The sequence below is a fragment of the Lissotriton helveticus genome, chromosome 5_1, assembly GCF_964261635.1.
Source record: "Lissotriton helveticus chromosome 5_1, aLisHel1.1, whole genome shotgun sequence".
In the NCBI taxonomy this organism is placed as follows: Eukaryota; Metazoa; Chordata; class Amphibia; order Caudata; family Salamandridae; genus Lissotriton; species Lissotriton helveticus.
The window spans coordinates 471,219,189-471,242,403 of record NC_136065.1 but is presented as its reverse complement, the minus strand read 5'-3'; the positions used below and the strand labels follow the sequence as shown (position 1 = coordinate 471,242,403).

At 48.1% G+C, this 23,215-nt stretch overlaps 2 protein-coding genes across 2 annotated transcripts in view; one reads left to right on the top strand and one right to left on the bottom strand.

Moving 5' to 3' along the window:
* Positions 1–23,215, top strand: part of RASSF4 (Ras association domain family member 4) — a 172,272-nt gene that overhangs the window by 73,437 nt on the left and 75,620 nt on the right. The gene's annotated exons all lie outside the window — the stretch shown is intronic.
* On the bottom strand, positions 3,643–7,990 carry DEPP1 (DEPP autophagy regulator 1). Its single transcript, XM_078642760.1, has 2 exons — positions 7,843–7,990; positions 3,643–4,702 (listed from the first exon to the last, which is right to left on the bottom strand). The coding sequence occupies exon 2, from the start codon at positions 4,698–4,700 to the stop codon at positions 3,909–3,911; it is 792 nt and encodes a 263-aa protein (XP_078498886.1). The 5' UTR covers positions 4,701–4,702; positions 7,843–7,990; the 3' UTR covers positions 3,643–3,908.

The following is a 23,215-nucleotide window of genomic DNA, read 5'->3' as shown; positions in this document are numbered from 1 at the left end:
CATACTCAGACATGAGAAGACAAGAGAGGCTGGCTGACACAAAGCCAGTGTTGTGCATGACATGTACGCTTTTAGATCAGTCTTTCCCAAAATCACTAAGAATTCTCTATCAATTTGTGGAACTAACTGAATTATGTGCAAATTCGTAATACTTTATCATAAATCAAAAAAGTCACAGGCTGTTCAAGTCCGTCTATGGCTATCTTCCAGGGAGGGGCTTTATTAGCAGAGTGCATCCACATGTATTAAATATTAGATTATACCAAAACGCGCGCCTGGTGGTCCGAACATTTAGCAACCCCAGTTTTATCTGATACCTGGAAGGAGATGAATATAGTGATATACACTCTTGCAGTAAAATCTAATCTATGCCAAATTCAGGGCTCTTTCTATGCAATTTCTATTGTACCCTGAAAAACTACTTATACTAACTGTATGCACCAAGTGCCTTTACCTTGGATGCACATGGTATGGGTATGCCCGGAAATACAACCTTTCTAGAATGGGATACATAAGACAATGGAAAAAAGAGTTGGGATTTGAATTGTGACCCTCCAGACCTTGTAGTGCTACGGCGAGATGATGGTAGTGATTGAGTAATAAAGCATTTAATTTCCATCTATCCATTAGAGGCAATCCTTGAAATATCATGGGACTTGGAATTGTTTAAAGACTAGATTAAACCTTTGCTATAGAACGAGAACCACGTTTTTGTAGACCACTGCCCTCGACTAGACAATCAGCTTTATAATTTGTGTTTGCTCATCCCAAATTAGTATGTTGTCTACGCTGTGTCTTTAATTTGTTTGTGTGTCACCGCACACCAAATAATTCAGAAAACTGATTTGCAAGCTTTTATCTGGCCATGGCGCTTTGCTTGGGGCCTCTTACCAGCTTCTCTTCTCTGCACACTTGGTTGTGTCTGTGTGTAACCGCATGCTGCACTGCTGTGGCCCTCACAGCAAACTGATGAGAAATAAACCACAAAGACATGGTGTCTTTAACTACCGATAAGGCACTGCTGTAGAATACGTGATTCACCAACCACTCTTGTGAGCACACTTGCACCACTCTTGTGAGAACACTTCAGCTGTCGCTAATATCAAGCTCCGGGAACTTATTGCACTACATTAAAACACGCATAGTGTTGGAGCACTGAAAGAACTGATATACCGTGACCAGATGAATGGTCGTGGTATTGGACCCTGTGCAGGGTGCAATAAAGGGGAACAAAAGAGCTGGGGCACACATTCACTCTCTCACACGTACTGAGCAATACCTGTGCACAAACACGCCTTTCATCCACACCGTTCACACATGCATGCTTTCCTGACGCCATTCCTTCCAAATGAATATTGTTTTCCTTTTATTTGAAATCCATGTAATTGACATGGGCTGCGCCATTTTTTATTTTTTTAAATAAAGTTTCATTTGGAAGGAATGCTAACTCCGAGATGGAGGCCTGTTGTCCCTTGCCAACCTGCATCCTGGAGCTCGCGAACATTCACAGGGGTTGTAAAATGCATCCTGGCTCATTATTTTCCATGAGATGAGACGTTTTGAACGCACCTCTAATGTACGTACTGCGATGCAGCTAATCAGTACACCAGGTTCATTGCAAAATGACCCCACGTTTGAAACCAGTCGGAGTGTAATTAGCGCACTTTGGCTTGCGACCAGGGCTGAGAACATCGGGCCTCTAGTTCTATCTTATTTTACATTTAATTGGAACTTTCTTTAGAAGAGGATTCCCCCTTTCCCTCGCTATCGTGTCTTATTTTTGTTTGTTTTATTTTAAGAGCTGTGATGTTTCTGTTTAAAAATACATAATTGGGTTAATTCTATTATTTTCTTTTTATACAAAAAGTCAAGTTTATGGGCATATTTACTCCATTTTTATATATTAAATGTATTTTTGACAAGAGTTTTATGAATAGGAATTTATTTGAAGGTGTATATTGAGTACCAACCCCACTGGTAATTAACAATGCACTAATAAACACAAGAGTTTTTTGGCAGACAAAAAATACATTTATCCACATGAGCTTTAAAGATGAAATATTTTACTCCATCTTCAAACAAGTTTCTGGGGATATCATCGGAAGCCCATTATTATTGTTCCTGTTCCTATTGACCACGCCCGAGACCGTGACTTTTCTAACTTTAATTTGCTAGGTATGTGACACCCCTATGCACTGGGCCCACCTATATAAGGTCTACTCCGACCCTCTCCAGAAATCATGGCCATGCATGCAGTCACAGCGCTAGGTACCTGGTCATAAGACAATTCTTTGGTTGACAATAGGTAATGCATATCATGGCGTAGTGTGTAACAGGGTCCTTTCAGTCTCCTAATCATAAGAATGTATCAACTGAACTGATAGGCGGTGCAAAGTGATGCTATTTAAAGACCACATAACCACTGCATTAAGTAAAAAGCTACTGATAAAACTAACTATCCATGTAACCCAGTGACTGCATTGTGTACGGATTCCCATAGTCCCATCTGCTGACAGTGCAGGACCGGCCTTAAGAATTTAGGGCAATGTCCCAGTAGGATTGGGAGAGCAGACTGTTTTTAGGGCTAGACAGGCTGGGAGGGGTTGCCTCAGCGTGTCCACCCTGAAGCATGCACGTTATCTACTTATTTTATTTATATATATAATTTTTCTCCTGCAAATAAATATTACTTATGTGCACGGTGCAGACCCTGAGTACTGGAATATTTCAGGAGCCTTGCAGAACAGCCTGTAAATCCAGTGGTCAATAACCAATGTGTTTAGAAAATTGTTCAGTTAAATAATGAACCCTAAAAAAAAAAGTAATGCTAATTCATCCTCTCAAACAGGGTAAGCCCTACTCACGGAGTCCAGTAGTAAACCATTTTCGAGGTCTAACTTTTAGCCGCCAGCACTGAGAGGGATTGGATGAACCATGGGCCACGCAGGGGTTCATTGTCCGGGTAGGAGGTAGACGGGTGACAGGCTGGACCGACTGATTCAGGGCAGTGTTACCATGGCCAGTGTCGAGGAGGAACCTACTGTCGTAGGCAGTGACATGGAGGACAATGTGAGCACAGATACAGGGCTGTGTCATTGTGCAGTCTCAAGGCATGTAGTGCTACCAGATTCTTTATGTCACCAGGGACTACATATTAAAAGCTTTCAGGTTACACCACTGACAACTTAGGTTTGTTATTTTCATTCTAGTATTTACAGTCCTTGATTTATAATGACCAAACAAAGGGACAGGTATCGGGCTGCAAGTATGAACCAAGAATGGACGAGCAGCTCGCCCATCAAGGGAAAAGTTCAGAGTATGGATTATTTCAATCCTGGGATTTTGTGTCACAATCTAATGCATTCTGGGAGTAACCGTCTTGGTTACCTTTAGCTAAACCAATCACGCTCACATGGTGATAATGTATACAGGAAACAAGTGCTGACACATGAAATGGGCCACCTGGTAACTCCAGGTTGTTGCAATGTCAGGGGCTGGAGAGTAGATGTGAGCAGCGACAGTCCCTGTCAGATAGCAAACGCTACCTGAGTGCATTAACCATACCACTGATACTACTCTGTGCATATTAACATTAAACATGACATTTAGGCGATACAATACAAGTGGAACACAACAAGCTGCTCATACATAATAGATTTTTATTTTTTCGTATGTCTGTAAAATGCAGACGATCAGCCTTTGAAGACCTCCTCTCACGGAGAGGTATTACTATGGAAGTGCATTAGGAAGCGCTTAGAAGTGTCCAACATAGGTTGCATGGTGGTTTGGAACAGGCTGTTGGTGTTGGAATCCCAATGCAATTAGTTTGAAGGCAAAATCAGTCTTAAAGGCGCATAATGGATGCTCTAGTTGAGTCTAGCGTCCAAGAGGGCAAATGACCCTCTCAATCAGAGCTCGTAAATGACGGGCAGGAGGGGTCTCTGCGCGAGGGTGCTGCGCCCTCTTCCTGCTCTCCGCTGAAGCCTCTGGGTCCGGCTTCTTTTCCCAGGTGCTTCTGGGACATTCGCCAGTCTCAGAGTGCCACTGGCCTGTGGTTGACTTACACCCCCCGAGCTGCTGGCGCCCCGCTGGTTCCCTGCTATTGGTGGGCACCTCAGGCGGCTTGTACCCACTCCAGATTGCTTGTGGTCAGCTGGGTTGGCAACTCTTTTGTGGAGTAGGCCGTTTTCTGCCCTGTTCTCCTTGCCATGCTGTCCATAGAGCCAGTCCAAGGGGTCAGTGCCCATGCTCAGTTGTAATGAGACAATCATACACAGTCTGTCCTTGGCACTGTCCTTGATGGGGGGGCAGCATGTGCCCACAGCACGCTCATGCACAACTTTGCTCTGGTGGAAGGATGTGTCTCTAGACCCTGCTTGTGCTGTTTGCCTCTGAGGGCAGGATTTGCCCACAGGGCACACCTCTGTCGCTCGACTGCTGTGGCAGCGCAGTGGGCTTGGCGGCTGCAGCTTGGCTCTCTTGTGTGATTTGTGCAGGCTGCTGTGGTGGGCACGCGTGCCGCTGGTCCCCAGGGACGTCGGCTGTGCCAGCTGGCAGATGGAAGTCACATAGTCATCAATGCTGTGGGAGGGACCCGTTCCGGAGCCGCTGTCTGCTCGAACGTTGGGTACGAACGTGGCCTCCATGTTCTCGCGGATGGTGGGCAGATGATTCACGGAGAGGCGCAGCTTGGATCTCATCTCTGTAAAGAGAAGGGAAGAATACCATCAATTTCTGCAGAGGATGTAAAGATGCCTGAGCTGTCGCAAGCAATGCACGAGTCAACCTACTGCTGTTATGGCCTAACTCTTTCCAAGCCCAAGCAGCTTTTCATTCACCCCAGAGACATACTTGTTCACAACGACAGCCTTTCACCCACAGAAACACATTACCAGACCTACGTGTCCGCTTTTCATCCATCCAGTGATGCACTTTGAAGACCAGCTCTGCCGTTTATCCATGCAGAGGCATACATCGAGTATCAATCGGACGCCTTTGGCCTACTGTGTATATCTAGTGTAAGACTGCACTGATTATATATCATAGGTGTTGTGTCCTGTACCCCTTTTAAATATCAACTGTCTGCACTTTCTAGTCAATCGTTGTTTCTCACAAAAAACTCCAGTACATTGCAGCCGCTGCGGTGCCCTTATCAATACACTGTATGCATAGAGGCTTTTCACCTGCAGCACAGACCGCACGTGTTCTTGAAAAATATTAAGTGATAAATTGGCAGGAACTGATAAAATGCCTCAGCCACAAACCTCCTCTCTGCCTAGCCACATAAGCAGCTTTTGAAAAGTGCACTAGAAAAGACAAGCTATAACATTTCTTTGCTGATAGTACGTGTCCCGAAGTGGGCGCGCATGTCTTGTTAAAACCTTGCTTTGCCATTTAAACTGCGTTTATAACCTTGTGGCAGCCAAGAGAAAGCTGGGCTTTAGAGAATGTGGAGAACCACTGACAAGACTTCTAATTATAGATTTGTGTTTTAAAAAAACATTTTCTTAAAGCAAGTTTTGATGGAAGTTACCCACGCATGTGGCTTTTAACCGCTGCTGTAGGCATCACGGTTTGTTTGGCCCACCTGTTGGCACACACACTGATTCAGGGCTTTGCGTGAGCTCACTTAGAGTGTTGCATCTCCATGCAGTCTCCATCCGGGGTATTAGTCCCTTCGCACCATCACAAGGCATTTCCTGCCAGAACTTATCTCAAGTACTCAATACTTGTGATTACCCACGTGCCTTTGGCACATGGGCTGCTCCTGTGCTCTACACTGAGAAGATATCTCAGAACATCTAACAAGTCAGAAGCACTTCGCAACCTCTAGTGAATGGTTACATGGGATAACTTCTTCAATGAGAGAAATATCAACAGCTATTAACCAGTCTATGTTGTACAGCACCAACTCTTACATTATTAGAGTCAAGCCCAGAAGTTCCCTCAAAGCTGTAACCAGTGCAGGATATCTCCTACATCATGCACAGTGACTGTTCATTTAGAACAAATACACCTCTTGTGCACTGAAGCATCGCTCTCCCTCTCTACTGCAATGTACAGGCACTGACAGCAGTCGTAGATCATGAGAAGTGTCTGGTACAACCTTTGAAACTATGACAAGCTTGAGATGCGTCTCTTGTGTTCTATCGGGCAGGTACGCAAGCCCCGCTCCGATGTAACAAGTCAACAGTTGGATATCCCTGGAATTACTCACTTGTTTGTAGTCTACAAGGGAGACTCAACCACCTACACGTGGGAAATTATGTGAAGTGTTGATGATCTTTCTTACGCAGTCCATTTTCCAAGCAGTGACCAATGTTCTTTCTATAAAAGTGGTGCTGCTAGCAGCTTAGACGCAGTCTTTGCTCAAACACCAAGCTCTGAGAGTCTCCTCAAAAGGCACTTTGGAGATAACCGATGCTTAGCCCAAACTGTGGAACATTCCACCAATTTGCCTATGGCGAATCTCCCTTCTATTCTGTAGAACTAGAAAGCATGCTTGTTTTCCTCCAATGCCCCTTGGGACATTACCTGCCTCTGTGGTGCCAAACTAGCTACAGTGTAAGGCCACACCACTAGCAATGTATGTACCATGAAACTGAGCACAGAAAAGCCTCACTGAGGTGTGTCCTTAACCATTTACTGCACATCCCTAACAATGTCTACACGCATAGTTGCTGTAGTGCAATTGGAGCACTTCTCTGGCCAACATGCACCCCACCCACCTCTTCTAACAAAGATCACCTTCCACCCAGGGACTTTACATGCATGATCTGACCCAGAAGCCACCACACAAGGGAACAGCACTAGTGTGCGTACTAGTAGTAGATGCACACTATAGGAACAGTTAATAGCAGTAACAGGGACATCATGTGCACCTGTACTGATGCTTACAACCACTGCACTCTTACATCTGGTACACCTAACAACCCATCCTCTGATACTCTATTTTATGAATCTGTGCACAACAACATGTCTTACTGTGACACGGTCTTTGGGCATTCTGCCACAGCCCACATGCTGCTTGCCAGCCCAAAATGACACCTCCTGGACCTGCACCGTTTAATAATCGTCCCCTACAGATTACAAAACATATCATGAACTGATATCCATCTGACAATGGCCTCTTCTGCCTGCTACATCTATGAAGTTGGTATGTTAGAAGCAAGTCACAATGGCAGCTCTTACAACACAATAAACCCTCGAGCCAGTCACACGGCTCACTCGTGTACACAGTCCATACATCACTCATTCATCTCCTGGCACGGATGGCTCAAACGTGAATTCTTCCAACACCGATACATTCAATGGCCTGGACTTTGGTGACGCTTCTCTTTTAGGTAACACACATCTTTTGGACAGGAACACTGCCACAGAATTGCCATCACCTTTTGTATCAACATAAATGTGTAATTACACTATAGCGACCAGTCCACAGTTTCTCGCACACACTGACCACCACACTCACCCACTCCTTCAATGCAGAGGCAGGCAATACAGCGTATGCCAGCTCCACGCAAGAAAGGAATTATGAATGCCCATTTCTTGCAGACGACCGACCACCAGTATGTTTCCATCCCCCACCCTCCTGGACTGTGCTTTTTTTTAAATTTAATGCCTTTTTATAAAGCGCGGACTTTACCCCGAAGGTGTCAGAGCACTGTACAATAGAACCAGTTACGTTACACGAGAGAAATGTTACAAAAATAGCAGGCCACAGAATCAAACAAAAGGGACACAATATCAAACACAGCAAGCAAAGAATGTACAGACTACAATATAAATAAATATAACAAATTTATAATGACTAAAGAACTTCCTGGCGGGGTCTGAGCGTACCTGCTGTGTCTGCCCGCGGTCTGCTGCTGGTGGACCTGGCTGTGGTAACGGTGCTTGTAGCTCCAATGATGGGTGTCTGGGGCTTCAGGCAGCGTGTTGCTGCAGCTCCCTCTCGTCTTCGCAAGCCCGAAGAGACTCTGTCAGGCTGTCTGGCTCGGCGCGGCTGCCAGGGCTCTTATAGAGCACGCGCCCGTCGCGCGGGGCCCGCCTCCTTTCTAAATATAGCCGCGCGCACACCTCAGGAAGGGGAGGCGGGCTCCCGGCGGGAAACTGGAGAGGGAGGGAGGGGGCGCTGTTTCCACCGCCTCGAGCTCTGCGCGAGCGCCGGAGAGCAGCCCCCGAGCACGTGCGCCACGTGACGATGCAATGTGAGGCCAGACACGTCCCTGCACATGGCACAGGCCCTAGTGGCAACCGAGCCGAGGCGGCGACACCTCTGTCAGGAGATGGAACAATAACAAGCGATGCCGCCGCCGTCGCCTGGAGACCGCCGGTGTATGGGAGCTTAGGGCCACACTTGAACCATGCGGCGCTAGATGTCTGGTCACGGATTTTATATATAACCTCTGCTATATTTTGGCCAACGTCTACTTTTAAAAATGCATGAGATGATCTGTAGAACGGTGTCCTTCTCTTTGCAGCCTGCAGTGTGCGGTGTCGAACAGTATCCGATTTTTCCATGCGGTGTGAGATGTTTAGCAGCCTAGTTTATTCAGTCTGAGATGGCTGTCTGTGCCCTCATTTGCACTCTACAATTGAGATGCTTTCCCGGCTAGTTTGTTACCCTGTGGAAGAGCCGCTGGAATTATGCGGCAGAAAATCAAATTACGCGTGTAGTGGACTAGATTCTGCGGCAAGAAAAGGCTAATTGTGCAACTCTATGCAGTATTACCTCATAATTCTATATTTTTTAAACGTTAACTTTGCAAGGGGAAATGTTTAAGCTCATTAGTACCAGTTTAACATCCAAATATAGTAATAATAAATTGAAAGCTGACCAGTCAACTTTTCTATAGGGACAACCACTGGACGGCAACATGTGTTGCTGCGAATTCAGTAATATTTTATCAGTTTGAGGTGAAAACATTTTTTTCAGTTAAAAACTGCAGATTATGCAACAGATGGTTGATTATGTGAAAATCAATACTTATGCAGAAAACACTGCATCTGCAGAATTGCATTATTCCAGTGGCCCTGCCCTTGGGTATCCTGCAAAAAATACAGATGATGGACAGAATGTAGAACAATGTCATACATTCACCCCAGTACAAGGATCTGGGCCTAAATCCATCGTTTTTTTGCACTCCACACCACCCTGGGTTAGACACTGGCTAAATGCAAATCAGCTCTGACCCTGTGCCTCATGGGAACAGTCCAGTCCGAACTACCAAGCCATGTCTTTCCCAGACCGGAATCAAGCATCCAAGGACCGGTTTCTGGCTATCAGCCTTCATCAGCCTGGATAGCATGACTACAGTGGTGTGGAGAGCCTGGGACTCACAGCCCACTCGGGGTGAAATTGCAAAAAATACAGATGATGGACAGAATGTAGAACAATGTCATACATTCACCCCAGTACAAGGATCTGGGCCTAAATCCATCGTATTTTTGCACTCCACACCACCCTGGGTTAGACACTGGCTATATGCAAATCAGCTCTGACCCTGTGCCTCATGGGAACAGTCCAGTCCGAACTACCAAGCCATGTCTTTCCCAGTCTGGAATCAAGCATCCAAGGACCGGTTTCTGGCTATCAGCCTTCATCAGCCTGGATAGCATGACTCCAGTGGTGTGGAGAGCCTGGGACTCACGTCTGAGCATCCCCAGCCCACTCGGGGTGAAATTGCAAAAAATACAGATGATGGACAGAATGTAGAACAATGTCATACATTCACCCCAGTACAAGGATCTGGGCCTAAATCCATCGTTTTTTTGCACTCCACACCACCCTGGGTTAGACACTGGCTATATGCAAATCAGCTCTGACCCTGTGCCTCATGGGAACAGTCCAGTCCGAACTACCAAGCCATGTCTTTCCCAGACCGGAATCAAGCATCCAAGGACCGGTTTCTGGCTATCAGCCTTCATCAGCCTGGATAGCATGACTCCAGTGGTGTGGAGAGCCTGGGACTCACGTCTGAGCATCCCCAGCCCACTCGGGGTGATATTGCCATGTCTGAACTGGGGTGGCCGAGTGAGCTAAAGAATGGTGATGGATTAAACCCAGATCAGTTGACTGGGGGTGAGTGTTTGATTTGCTCAAACGCTCCGTCCATCATCCCCTTTTGTACCGCTTTGTTCGCCCTAAGTGTGGCAGGGTATGCTCAGACGTGAGTCCCTTGCTCACTTGGCCACTGGATTCAAGATAGCCTGGCTGATGAGGATTATGAATCCGAAACCGGTCCCAGGATGCTTGTTTCCGGTCCAGGGAAGACATGGCATGGCAGTTCGGGGTGGACTGTTCCCATGAGGCACAGGGTCAGACTGATTTGCATATTGCCATGTCTGAACTGGGATGGCCGAGTGAGCTAAAGAATGGTGATGGATTAAACCCAGATCAGTTGACTGGGGGTGAGTGTTTGATTTGCTCAAACGCTCCGTCCATCATCCCCTTTTGTATCGCTTTGTTCGCCCTAAGTGTGGCAGGGTATGCTCCGACGTGAGTCCCTTGCTCACTTGGCCACTGGATTCAAGATAGCCTGGCTGATGAGGATTATGAATCCGAAACAGGTCCCAGGATGCTTGTTTCCGGTCCAGGGAAGACATGGCATGGCAGTTCGGGCTGGACTGTTCCCATGAGGCACAGGGTCAGACTGATTTGCATATTGCCATGTCTGAACTGGGGTGGCCGAGTGAGCTAAAGAATGGTGATGGATTAAACCCAGATCAGTTGACTGGGGGTGAGTGTTTGATTTGCTCAAACGCTCCGTCCATCATCCCCTTTTGTATCGCTTGGGTATCCTGCAGCTGAGATGTCTGTTGGTGGTCTTCATAATCCCCTGCAATCTGAATGTATGTTACAGCCCTGTTCATATAGTGCATGCTAAGGGAAGATGTCCATCCAAGTCCAGAAAGGTGTTGCAGAAAGGTGAGTATGTGTACAGTGTAGTTGGCGATCACGTAAATAAGCATAGATTATCTCGGATAGTGTGAGATGTCTGATAGAGTCTAGTTTATTTATTGCAAAGTGAGATGTGTCTAAGAGCACAGTTTATATGCTGTTTATGTTGCAATAACTGAAGTAGTAAGAGCTATTCGCAGTTAGCCACAAGATAACCATGAGACTCTTATATAGTTAAGTTGGGCGGATACTGGTAATCTTCTAGGAGCCGTGGACAAAATCTAATCAGTCAAAATGTGAGTACCCTTCTGCAGATCCCGGGATGTGTGAGTGTTCCAGAGACAAGGTGAGAAGCCCATTATAAAGTAGAGCACCACAGTGCCAGATCCGTCCTATAGAAGAGCAACAGAGTATGTGTAACACTAACTAATAGATCCGTCTTAATACTGGCAAGGTAACACCATTACAAATCTTGCCCCATTAAATCTCCATGAACAACATATCTATTTTCTCAACCCATTTTATCAAAGGAATATACAAACTGTCTTTCATTTGCTTGTATATCCCTGAAGTATCAGTATCACAGTAGAAATAGAAACATAGTGTCAAAAACGTTGTCTAAAGCTCTGCCTTTTTTTGTTAAATCTTATGCCTAAAGTTTCGATTTTCAAAATCCAAAAATAATAAAGCAACTCCAAAATATTTTCTTATTAATTATTTTACTGTTAGTAGCAGGCTTTCTTCCATAGGTATAGTTGCACCAAACAGAGCATCCCGAATGTCATAAATATTTTTCCTCACTTTTGTTTAGAACTTTCTTCGAAGTTTAATCTGAACGCCACACAAGAAGTGGTACCCCACTTACTCTGCAACTCTTCCAAATTGGCTACTGTGACCTTACATTTGTAGAGCTAACCATGTTTTGTTTTAGTCCACACCATCACAGCCTGTGACTTAAAACATCTTGTATGGGTGTACATCAGTCTATTTTTTTAAATATTTGCATCTGCAGGCCTCCCTCAAGCATCTCTAAAAAATGCATCCTGGAAGGAGTTGGTCAGGATTACAAGGTAGCACGCACTGGCAACATACGTTTAGATTGTTTTATGTAGCAAATCTGTTTAAACAGAAAAAAATGTGTACAGGTTATAGCTATCTCTTTCTTGTTTTGGTCCACACCATTCCAGCCTGTGACTTAAAACATCTTGTATGACTGTACATCAGTCTATTTTTCAAAATATTTGGATACGAAGGCCTCCCTCATGCATCTCTAAAAAGTGCATCCTGTCGCAATTTCGTTTGAATTCTGCTGCTGCTTAGAAATACTTATGAATTGACTTGCTTGCTTCGCCAATTATAAAACTGAAAAGCAAAAAACAAGTGCAAAAAGTCTGCAAGTACATTATTTTTTTTTAATGTGATTACTGCACATTTGCAAAAAGGTTAAGTAAAGAGATTCCTGACTCTTAAACGTCTCAGATGTTTGAATTAAGTGTACAAGATGGGCTAATCCTATGTGCTTTTTAGGTCTCGGCTAGCGTAGGCTGCGCTTGCGCAGTCTCGCTGGCGAGATTTTATGTTTTCTAGTAGTGGGGCTTAAACCCGCCCCTCTAATCCATTGGCTGGCTTCCTAAATGCTGGCCAGCCTTTGGAGAAGAGGTTTGTCTGTCAATTTAAGCCCCGTCTTTTTCGGATTGAGGGTTGTGTTTTTTCGTTTCTTTCTCTCTGTGACGTCTTCAGTCAATCAAAAAAACACGCCCCCCAGTCTGAAAAGGACGGGGCTTATGGACAAATGGCGAGCGCTCGATCCAGAGGAAGGTGCGAGGTTTGTGAGATTAGTTGCATACGAAAACAGCAGTGATGGCGGGCTAATATTTTCTAGAAAACAGTGTACACCATGCCATTAAACACCACTGCTGGAGGAGGTAATCTTGTCAATGTAAGATAATGAATCAACATAGGAAAGGCGTCACTCTGCTTCACGGTACATCGCATGTGTGCCGCACGGTTCACGGTACATCGCATGTGTGCCGCACAGGGTGACAGCTTCACACTTTAATGGACGTGCCCAACTGATTTTAATGGAGTCTCGCACCTGGCAATCGCATTTCTCCGCTTGGAAGATGTACTGATGGCCCAACAATCTCAAACGCCGTTTTGTGCACGAAAATAAAACAGGCTTTGACGATGTATTCGCTAAAGTAGATTTTGGCCACACATCTCCACCCACCGGGAAAGAAATTGGAGGTGGTTCAGGGGTTGTTCTGATCTATAGTTAATGCATAGATGACAGTGGGCGACTCAAACCACTGACCTAAACACGGCTCGCGAGACCATATTAGACCCTTTCTCTGAACGAGTTATCATCTCCACAGTTATTCACCTGACATAAACATTTTTTATTGCAGTTTTTAATATAGCGCCAACCCAATCCGAAGGTATTGGCTCGCTTTACATAAGCACCAGATACATTATACAAGGACACATCTGAGGAGAACATGCATCCTTTCCAGGGCAAAACGTGGCCAAATAAGTGTCCCTCGGTTCCCCAGTCCCTCCCCTGGTGCTCAGAAAATGCACATTTCCCCAGTGGCGCGCGCTCTTACCCTCCAAGAAGAAGGCCCTGCAGCTTTCGTCCTTCAGTCGCTCCATCAGCAGTCCCAGCACGCTGTCTCCGGGGCCGCCGCCGTTCTGGTTGCAGTCGCTACCCTCGTCGTAGAGCAGCACGGTGTCGGTGCGGCAGCGCCGGCCGAAGCGCTCGCGGTCCTCGGCGCGTGGGAAGAGGCCCCGCCGCGGCAGCTTGCCGCCCTCGGGTGCCGCAGCATGAGGCCCGGCAGGGCCACTCTGAGTGCAGCCTCGATGTGTGAGGACTCGTAGAGCTCCTGCGGCCGGGAGTCCATGAGCAGCAGCCGCTCCCTTCCCTGCTCCATCTGGTCCTTCAGCCAGGCCGCCATCTTGCCGTGGCATCTCGTCATGCCGGACGGGCGCAACTTCTCTAGCATGGGGAAAAGGTGGCGGGCGGCAGAGCCCGGCTACTGTGGCATGTGCGCGATGCGGCCACTCAGCAGCAGGCAGGAGGGCCGCTGGCGGGGAGGACGGGCCTCGGCCTGGCTGAAGGGGGATCAGAGGTCCACAGAGGGTCTTTGACTGCTTTAAAGGGTTCACGACTCCGGGAGCTTTGATGTTTTCTTAGATGTGATCGCGCGCAAGGCAGCCCAGAGGTTTCTCTAATGGTCCTCCAGCGTTTGCCCTCAGTTCTGGATCAGTTGTGATCCCAAGAGTGAAATATGTTGCCTCGGTTCTTGGCTGTGAGGCACCTACTCCTTTAATGCATATGCACAGATCGGTGTTTTCGTCGGCTGGAGGTGGAGGCCTGCAGTCTGTAGTGCTCTTGGACGGGATGTTTTTTTTGGCCTGGGCCCGCTCGTCCCTAAGCAAGAAGACTTTGCTGGCTTGTTGTTCCCTGGTTGTGATCGTTTCCTTGCCTTCTGCCCCCTGATTGGGCTCGTTTTTCTTGTCTCTGTTCCCTGGTTGTGATCGTTTTCTTGCCTCTGTTACAAAGTGCATGTACGTCAATGCGAGATATAAAACAAATAACAAAACTAGGTGTAGAAGAACAACACTTCACTTCAATTACTTTAGAGCTAGCGTGTGTGTGTGTGTGTGGCTCTGTGTGTGTGGCTCTGTGTGTGTGTGTGTGGCTCTGTGTGTGTGTGTGTGGCTCTGTGTGTGGCTCTGTGTGTGTGTGTGTGGCTCTGTGTGTGGCTCTGTGTGTGTGTGTGTGGGGGGGAGGGGGGGCTGTGTGTGTGGGGGGGCTCTCTGTGTGTGTGGGGGGCTCTATGTGTGCGTGTGGGGCCCTGTGTGTATGTGGGGCCCTATGTGTGTGTGTGTGTGGGGGGGGGGCTCTGTGTGTGTGTGGGGGGCTCTGTGTGTGGGGTTCTGTGTGTGTGTGCAAATGCAATAGGTCTCGCATTTGCGAGAGATTAAGCTATTACTCTCTACTACTCTCTAATGCTTACCTATTGCCATTGTAAATGACAATACCATATATCGGTTTAAAAAAAACCAATAAATGAAAAAAAAGTCATTTGCAATGCCAATCGCTCTAACTTTAACAAAGACGAGACCATTGCATTGTAAATGCTTGTTTATTCATGCTTCTCCCGAAGACTGTAGCCTGCCTGCGCGTGTCCTCCTACAATCGCCCTAGGGTATCTCAGCCTCTGAGTACTACCTCGAGTGCCTTCCGTTTTTAATCCCTAAACGAACCAGAAGAGGTCAGAGAACTCAATCCTACAGAACCATAGTGCAGTTCCCAAGGGTCTCCTGTTTATCATTTGAAACGTTTAATACAACTGGCAAGGGATTTTTATTATCGTAATTGAGCTATATTGATGTCTGCTAATATTGGCACTTTTTTTTAAATGGTTGTCAATATTCAGTTTTCTCAGTGATGGCACTGACCATTTAAGCGTTAAGTCATTTATGCATTGTGCCTAATTGTATATCTACTTTTGTTTGGAACTTACGTTATCCCATTACTGTATTACATTGTTGCTTCACGTTTCTTCATCAGTCATGGGACCGACCGACACCCGGTTAGCGGTCCCTACCGCCTCATTAGGATGCAACTGAACACTGTTCGGTCGCATTCCAACATTTTACTACGGCAGCATGCATTCTGGCCGTAATGCATGCTCCCCTCGTGAAATGGGATGTGCAGTTTATCCCTGCACACCGTGGCAGGCACCTCAAGGTACCTGCCTCAAGGTGCAGGGATCAACAGGGGGGCACCATAGATGCCCCCTCCTCATCCGTAGGCCGTGCACCCATGGGCGCCCTGCAGGGGACACCACAAAGACACTTTCCGACTTGTTTTCCATGTCGGACAGACCGGCATGGAAACCATGTTGGAAACAGTCATCATAACCTCAAGAGCAGAAAGAGCCGCCCTTGAGGTTACAGGCCGCATTCTGACCAGCGGACAGGCTCACCGAGCCCATCGGAAGCCAGCCAGAATGACCGTCTGGTTTCCTTTCGAACTGCCTTCATCGTAGTGAGGCGGTCGGGAAAGGAAACTTAACAGCTCACTACGATGCAGCTGTAAAGGTCGGAGCCTTTACAGCCGCATCGTAATCAGCCCCTAAATGTGAAGTTAGTCTTCAGTTCGTCACCCACTTCTTAATACTGAGCCAAGGGAGCCTCATCTGTTTATGGATAGCTTGATGGGAGTGCTGTGGAGGCTACAAGCAAGATTGCTAGGCCTCTAGCAACTCTACAACTTCCGGCATGTCAGTGACTTTCCCACCAAAAGTGTAGTGTTGCTTTCAATTTACTGTGACTCGTTAGGAAGTTTCTTTAAATGCGATCACCTGTCTTGTGTGTATCCCACTGCACTCTGCCCCTCTCACTCTTTACATGTTCTGACTCCATTTGGGACCGGTTTGCAAAGAAAATCCCCTAAGAAACCACCTGTAAAATAATGAAGCCATGTCCATGAACGTCTTTTGAGTCTTTCTGCCTACTGTTCATGTGCAGCATTAGCATTGTACAAAAAACCTTAGGCAGCCTGTATTTACTAATACGTATCATATTATACAACAAGCCAAGCAAAATATAACATCTTAAATATTTATTTTTATTTTTATTATCAAATATATATATACATTTAAAATCACACATCGAAAAAACAAGTCGTGGATGACTCATAGGGATAGCTACTATTCTATGTGTAAACTGGGTCATCATGTATCTCCATCTTGTCAACATATTACAACAATTAGGTTTTAACAATAAAGTACAAAACAACATCGAGGTTTAAAAAGTAGCTAATTGTTGGTAGAATAGTATCAACGTGCGTTTCGGCGCACAAGAGCGTCTTCATCAGAAACGCCACAAATGTACTAAAAATGTACTCGGGCAAAGATTGTCGATCCAAAAAATCGGAAAAGCCCTCATGGTAGTATTGTAAATGTTCCATGTGAAATGAATTATTCTCTGGTTACACGTATAGTGTTCCCTTACAAAGGAAAGACGGGACAACTTGAAATATGTCAATTCTGATATCATTGTCTGAATTTGTTAATTCTCCTCGTTACTGCGATACTATGTCTGATGTCCCAAATGAAATATTCATAACTATTAGTGAATGACTAAAAAGCTTTCTGGTCTGGTACGACCTGATGTATCCCGCAACATGTCTGATTCTTCCCCGTCGGCTTAATATTTGCAAACCCACACACTGAAGACTGAATTATACAAACTTTGAGTGCCGGTGGAATCATTATCCAATCATTAAATATTTCGACTGTCACAGAGTTTTTGAGTGAAGTGATGAGCTCAAGCTCACTTATTGCCGAAGGAGAGTCAGTATCTCTTTTCCAGAGAGATCTTTTAAGTCCTTCTGATTGCTGTCCTGAACGCTTGAGCTTACTCACACTGATACCCCTTAAGGTTGCTCTGGGAGCTGATCGTATTGTTCTGTGCTCTCGTTGTATTTGAGGTACCAGTGAGTGATTCTGAGTACTACACGCTTCGTGGCTTGGCTACTGGGCCTACCCTTTTTGGTTACTAAGCAGACTGATCCCGCACTTAACTGTCGGCAGGCCCTGTAAGGCACCCGTGTGGTTCAGGTGAGGTGTTTTATGTTCACTTGGAGCCCACCTAGGGTCCTGCAACCCTGCTGGGCAATCCATTTGCATCCTGGGACTAGAGAGTTAAAATTTGAGCTGAGGAATTCTCCCACCTTTGCATTAGCTTGTGATGCATTGTTTACATCATACATATGTAGAGTTTGAAAAATTAGTGTAGGAAAATATTTTATGCAGAACGTGTTTATGTAGTGGCACAGGGCATACAGTACACAAGTCACCTGGATGGAAATCAGCATGAACATGCTTAAAGGTATAAATGGCATGTATATCTTTAATTTACTCTTTGCATAACTTGGGTCTTCTGTTTGTTCTGCAATGTAGGCCTATTTCTATTTTCGCATTTTTAAGACATGAACTTGTGCTGAGGGCATGGGCCACACAACGTCCTACGATGTGTCATGGTGCATACAACGGGCATATAGAAACTCTCTCAAATACCTAGAAGACGTCATGGAACCATGCACACTGTCTCAGGCGAGATCTGAAAAGTACAATTAAGCCCCACAGTTTTTTTCTTTTCTGCAGACGTCTCCATTAGACATATTGCTGTTAATAACATTTGATTATATACTGCTTTACATCTTCTGTTTCTAAGCACTGTTAATAAAAAGGTGTTGGTATTTCCTAATCTAATGGTACTCAATTTACTGATCTAAAAAGGATAGAAGATTGAGTCTGCCTTGCCAGGATTTAAAACTGTGATTTAAAGGTCACTGCATTTCTCAGAGGTAAGCATTCAGTTCGCTGAGCCATCTTATTGTGAATTCCACAGCTCTCTTTCCTGCGTCATGTCACTCTCATGTGCCACACGTGTTATCAGTAAAGAATATTATTACTGTATTTCATCATAAACTGCTATTTAATACCATACAATCAACTGGCGAACTGCTGCGTTGGTAAATATGTTTCCCACAGCATATTAGATGTTTTTACTAAGATTGATGAGGAACAACCTATAGGTGGCTATGCTCCGAAAAGCTATGAACCCTCTTTTCTAATAAATGCTAAAAGGCAATAAAGGCGCATAAGAAGATTGCCAGAGCTCATTGAGCAGGTCACTGTGACAAGGCATAATAAAGGGCCCATAGCAAGACCTTATGGGGCATGCGTCTAGAATTTGCTATGCATTGGTGAGGAGCGTAGTTACAAATGCACAAAAAATGGTCCCAAGTTTCAGCCATAATTTTCTTGAAAACGATCATGAAAGAAAATTAGTTTCTCTTAAAGACGATGCCCCACATCCAAGGAGGTTTTTTTTTTACTGTGGTACATAAGCCTTGAAGTACGTCATGGTACATTAAGACAAGTTAGAACCAGCATTAAACAATTTAAATTATGACTAAAATCCATTATTACCTTTTTTCATACTTCTTTGTTATAACCATAAAAAATAGCAATTGATTTTTATGTAAAGTTCGTATTGCTCCTGCAGAAAAAAAATAGTGGCCTTTATCACAAAACCCAATGCAGTAGTGCCCCTTCCACCCACCATATTGTAAACTGTATTGAAAATGTCAAGAATCTGTGTCGTCCTTTCTCTGGGAATTGCTGACCCAGTTAAGGTGGGGGAGAAGATTCCTCTGGTCAGGAATGGGGAATGGCTCCATTTTCGAAAATATTTCTTAATACAATGACGAGCCTTACCATGCAATATAATGACAAGCCCTACCATACCACCTAACTAAAAAATCCTTGACAAAGCTAAAAGGTCTTGCTTAGGTGAGACCTACTGGCTTTGCCAGTGCTTGTTTTGATATATGAAAGCTGATACTTAAAATGTGAGAAGTGTATGTGTTTTGCTATTTACTGCATGATATTCTTTAAAAAGCTGGCAACAGCTGAGAGAGTTTTCATACACATTCATATTCAAGCGTTTGATTCTGAAAGTGATATATTTCTAAAACTGTTTTGAAGAGTGCCTTTCAGTGGGGGCAATTTTTATGAGTTAAATTAATGTTCAGTGCCCTGCCTATCTAGCAGATGTTGGGTTACATAGTCTATGATGGGTACTCTCTATTTTGTCCTGGTTGCCACCCTGTCCCTTGTCCAGGAGAGTAAGCGAAGTGTCCGTGTATATTCGAATTCATGGTAGGCTTGCCTATGGTCAGTAATGGCATACATCCTAGTCTGTATGAAGATGCTCTCCCTCATGGTTCTGTCCCTGGAAGAACCCCCGCTGATCCGGACCTCATCCAGCACATGGCGCACTTGTTATTTCTCTCCTTCGGATACGTGAGTGAGAACAGTAGCACTACTTCAGCCCTTGAGACTTCCGGAAGGTGTTTCCTGGAGGTGTTTCCTGAGTTATTGTGAAACTAGATGTGAAAGTTCAGGCGTTCCGACTTCCAGGCCTTCCTTTTAGGGATTGCTGTGTGTGTCGCTGCTCGAGGCGGCACCTGGGAGTGCTGTACGTGTCACGAGTCAGCGTCACATATGGTGAACGGTGTACGTGCCTCTCATCACAGCCACTTTCGGGCCACCCTGAACAGGTCATTGCTTGGGGAATACTGTACGTGTCTGGGCTGAGGGCTCAGAGCGCCCTGTGAACAATAAAGGTGTCACCTCCCACAGCCTAAAGGGATTGCAGTGTATGCCATTGTTCACTGTGGCTGCTAGGGAACACTCTGTGTGTTGGTGTCGAGCAGGCCATCCAGGGAATGCAGTACGTGTCCCCGCTCAATGACGCTGCGTACGTTTTACGTGCACAGCGTGCTTCTACGGGCGAGAGTGTTAGCATTGATCACGGATGACTGAACAGAAGTGAGGCAGGTAGGGACGCCACGCTTCTCGAATGCCAGCTGGGAAAATCACAGCATATTAGATGTAGCAAGCTGTTGGGAATGAGCTAAACTGGTGGTTTATTCCAGCTGTGTTCTACATGCCATTTCACCAATGAGAGGGAAATATATGGGTTATCCGAGAGCTCAGCAAATAGATTAAATGGCTAAAACTAGCTAATTGGATGTTTCTAGCGAATGTCCAAAATGCCCTTCCAATGATTGCGCCTTCAGGCTGTTTACTTTCTACCGCCTACATTTTAAAAGTTCAAAAACATATTTTGGAAGGAATGGAAGGGCGTTGCCACCGTCTGTTGACCATAGGAGTTTAGAATAACCCTGGGCGGAGCTGGCGGAGTGCCGCCAAGCACAGTTCCACGGAGTTATGAAAAAACTCAGTGGGAATCCGCGACCCACCTCCACAGAAGCAGGGCCCGGGGCCTGGGCTCCAGCAGGCCCCGGGGTGTAGGAGCCCACATCCTGAGGCCAGCTGAGGGTCTGTGTTCTTGGGACGGGGGTCCCCAGATCCCCCCCTGCCTGGCTGGGTTAAGAAGCAGGGACCAGGCCCAGGGCCTGGTCTTTGGACAGGGCCTAGGGTGTGGGAACCCCCGGCCTGCGGCCTGCTGAGGGTCCGTCTGCCCGGGACGGGGGTCCCTGGTGCCCAGGGAGGCTCCCATCCCCTCCCTGGCCTGGCTGGGTTCAGAAGCTGGGGCGGGTTCCGGGGCCTGGGCTCTGGCAGGCCCAGGGGTGGGGGAGCCCATGTCCTGCGGCCAGCCGAGTGTCTGGGTGCCTGTCACAGGGATCCATCGGACCAGGGCACGCCTCCAGCTTCGCCTGCATGTCAAGGTGCCTGCGGGCCCCGGGTCAGAGTTCCATCGGGGGCCCCTCACAGCACCGTGCCAGAGACCCAGCTAAGGGCTCTTATGAGCCCCTGGGAAGCAGAGCTCCAAGCCCTCAAAGGGCAGGCGGGATCCCTTCCTTTAAGGCGGAGGTAGGGCTGATGGGCGTCCGTTGGGTCCGGCCATCTGGTTGCGCCTTTCCCCTCAGCCATCTGGTCACTCGCAATGCTTTCCAATGGGGTTACCAGATGGCCGGGCTGCCCTGGAAGTCTAGATGAGGGCTCATTTGCCTCCCCGATCCCAGCCAGGGCTCCGGGAGGTCAGGGGCCTCCGCATCCTAGGACCCTCCGTCACTCAATGCTCACAGGTTATCAGAAAACTGGGGCGCCCATCCTGCATGTTACTAGGGACAGGGTACGCTGGGGGCTCTCAGCCGGTGACCAGATGGGCTAGGGCCAGGCAAACCCCCCCCCCTCCTTGTCCCGGGCTCCGTCCTCCGGGCCGCCGCATGGCCCGGGACGGGCTCCATCGGCCCCAGGCTGTCCTCACGTAGGTGTCCGGGCCGTGAGCTCTGGCCGGGCGCTCCATAAACTGGGCTCCGTCCTCCGCTCCGCCTTGGGCCCGGGGCTCATGGGGTGTTCCCCAGCTCGGCTTGGGTTCAGGAGCTCTGGCAGGGGCCCTTGGTGGCCCTGGGGTGGAGGGTGCCTTCTCCACACCGGGCTCCGTCCTCGAGCCTGCCGCCGGACAAGGTGCCTGTTACGCAGCCCTTGGGGAGGCCTCCCTGTGCGTCCCGGCCTGGGAACTCTGGCCGGGCCCAGGGAACCGGGTTCCGTCCCCTGCTCCGCCATGGTCCCAGGGCGGAGGTCCGTCGGGCCTGGGCAGTCCTCCCTCTTGCTTCGCCCGCATGTCAAGGTGCATGGGTGAACCTGGGTCGGAAGTCCGTCGGGGACCCCCGTCCACAGCCCCAGGCCCAGGGCCCAGACGGGAGCCTTCCCGACCATCTGGTTGCGCCTTTCCACTCAGCCATCTGGTTGCATGCAATGCTTTTAAATGGGGTGACCAGATGGCCAGGCTGCCCTGGAAGTCCCGATAAGGGCTTGTTTGCCTCCCCAATCCCAGCCAGGGCTCCGGGAGTTCGGGTGCGTCCATACCTTGGGTCCACTCAGTCTTGCGGTGCACACGGGTTAGCAGAAAGAGGGGGTACTCTTCCTCTGGATTACTAGGGATAGGGTACTCCGGAACCCCTCTTGGCCTAGCGGTCCTCAGCCTGCAGCCGCATGGGCCAGGATGCTCCCCCAGCCCTGAGCTCTGTCCCCCGGCCCAACATGTGGTGCCCAGGATGGGGGCCCACGGGCCCGGGGAGTCCTCACCTGTGCCCGGGAGCCCCGACGGGGTCCAGGGGCCTCAGGCTCAGTCTCCTGGCCTGCCGCCCCACCAGGGGTCTGAGACGGGGTTCTGCAGGGCCTGGTGAGCCTGCCCCTGCTTGGCTGGGTACAAGAGCTCTGAAGGGGCCCCCCAAAGGTCCTGGGGAGGGTGCCCTCCCGACCCTGGGCTCCGTCCTTGGGCCTGCCGCGTGACGGGGCGCCCGGGACGGAGTCCTGGAAGCCCGTGGAGACCCCACCCTGTGCCTCTGGGCACGGGAACCCCGATGGGGTCCAGGGGCCCTGCCGGACCCCAGGGAGGGCTTTCCCGCCCTGGGCTCCGTCTTCCACTCTGCCAGTGGCCCGCGACGGGGTTCCATAGTGCCCGGGGAGCCTCCCCCTGCTTGGCTGGGTTCAGGAGCTCCTACTGGGGAGGGCGGCCTTCCCACCCCGGGCTCCGTCCGGGCGTGCCACGTGGCAGGTTGCCCGGGACGGTGTCCTAGGGGCCGGGGAGGCTTCTCCTGCGCCTTTGGGCCCAGAAGCCCCAATGGGGTCCAGGGACCACCCTGGGCCCCGGGTTGGGTTGCCTGCTGCTCCGCCAAGGGCCTGTGCAGACCTCCCCCGCTTCGCCTACTTGTCAAAGTGACCGCGGGCCCCGGGAAGGACGGCCCGTCGGCTCCCC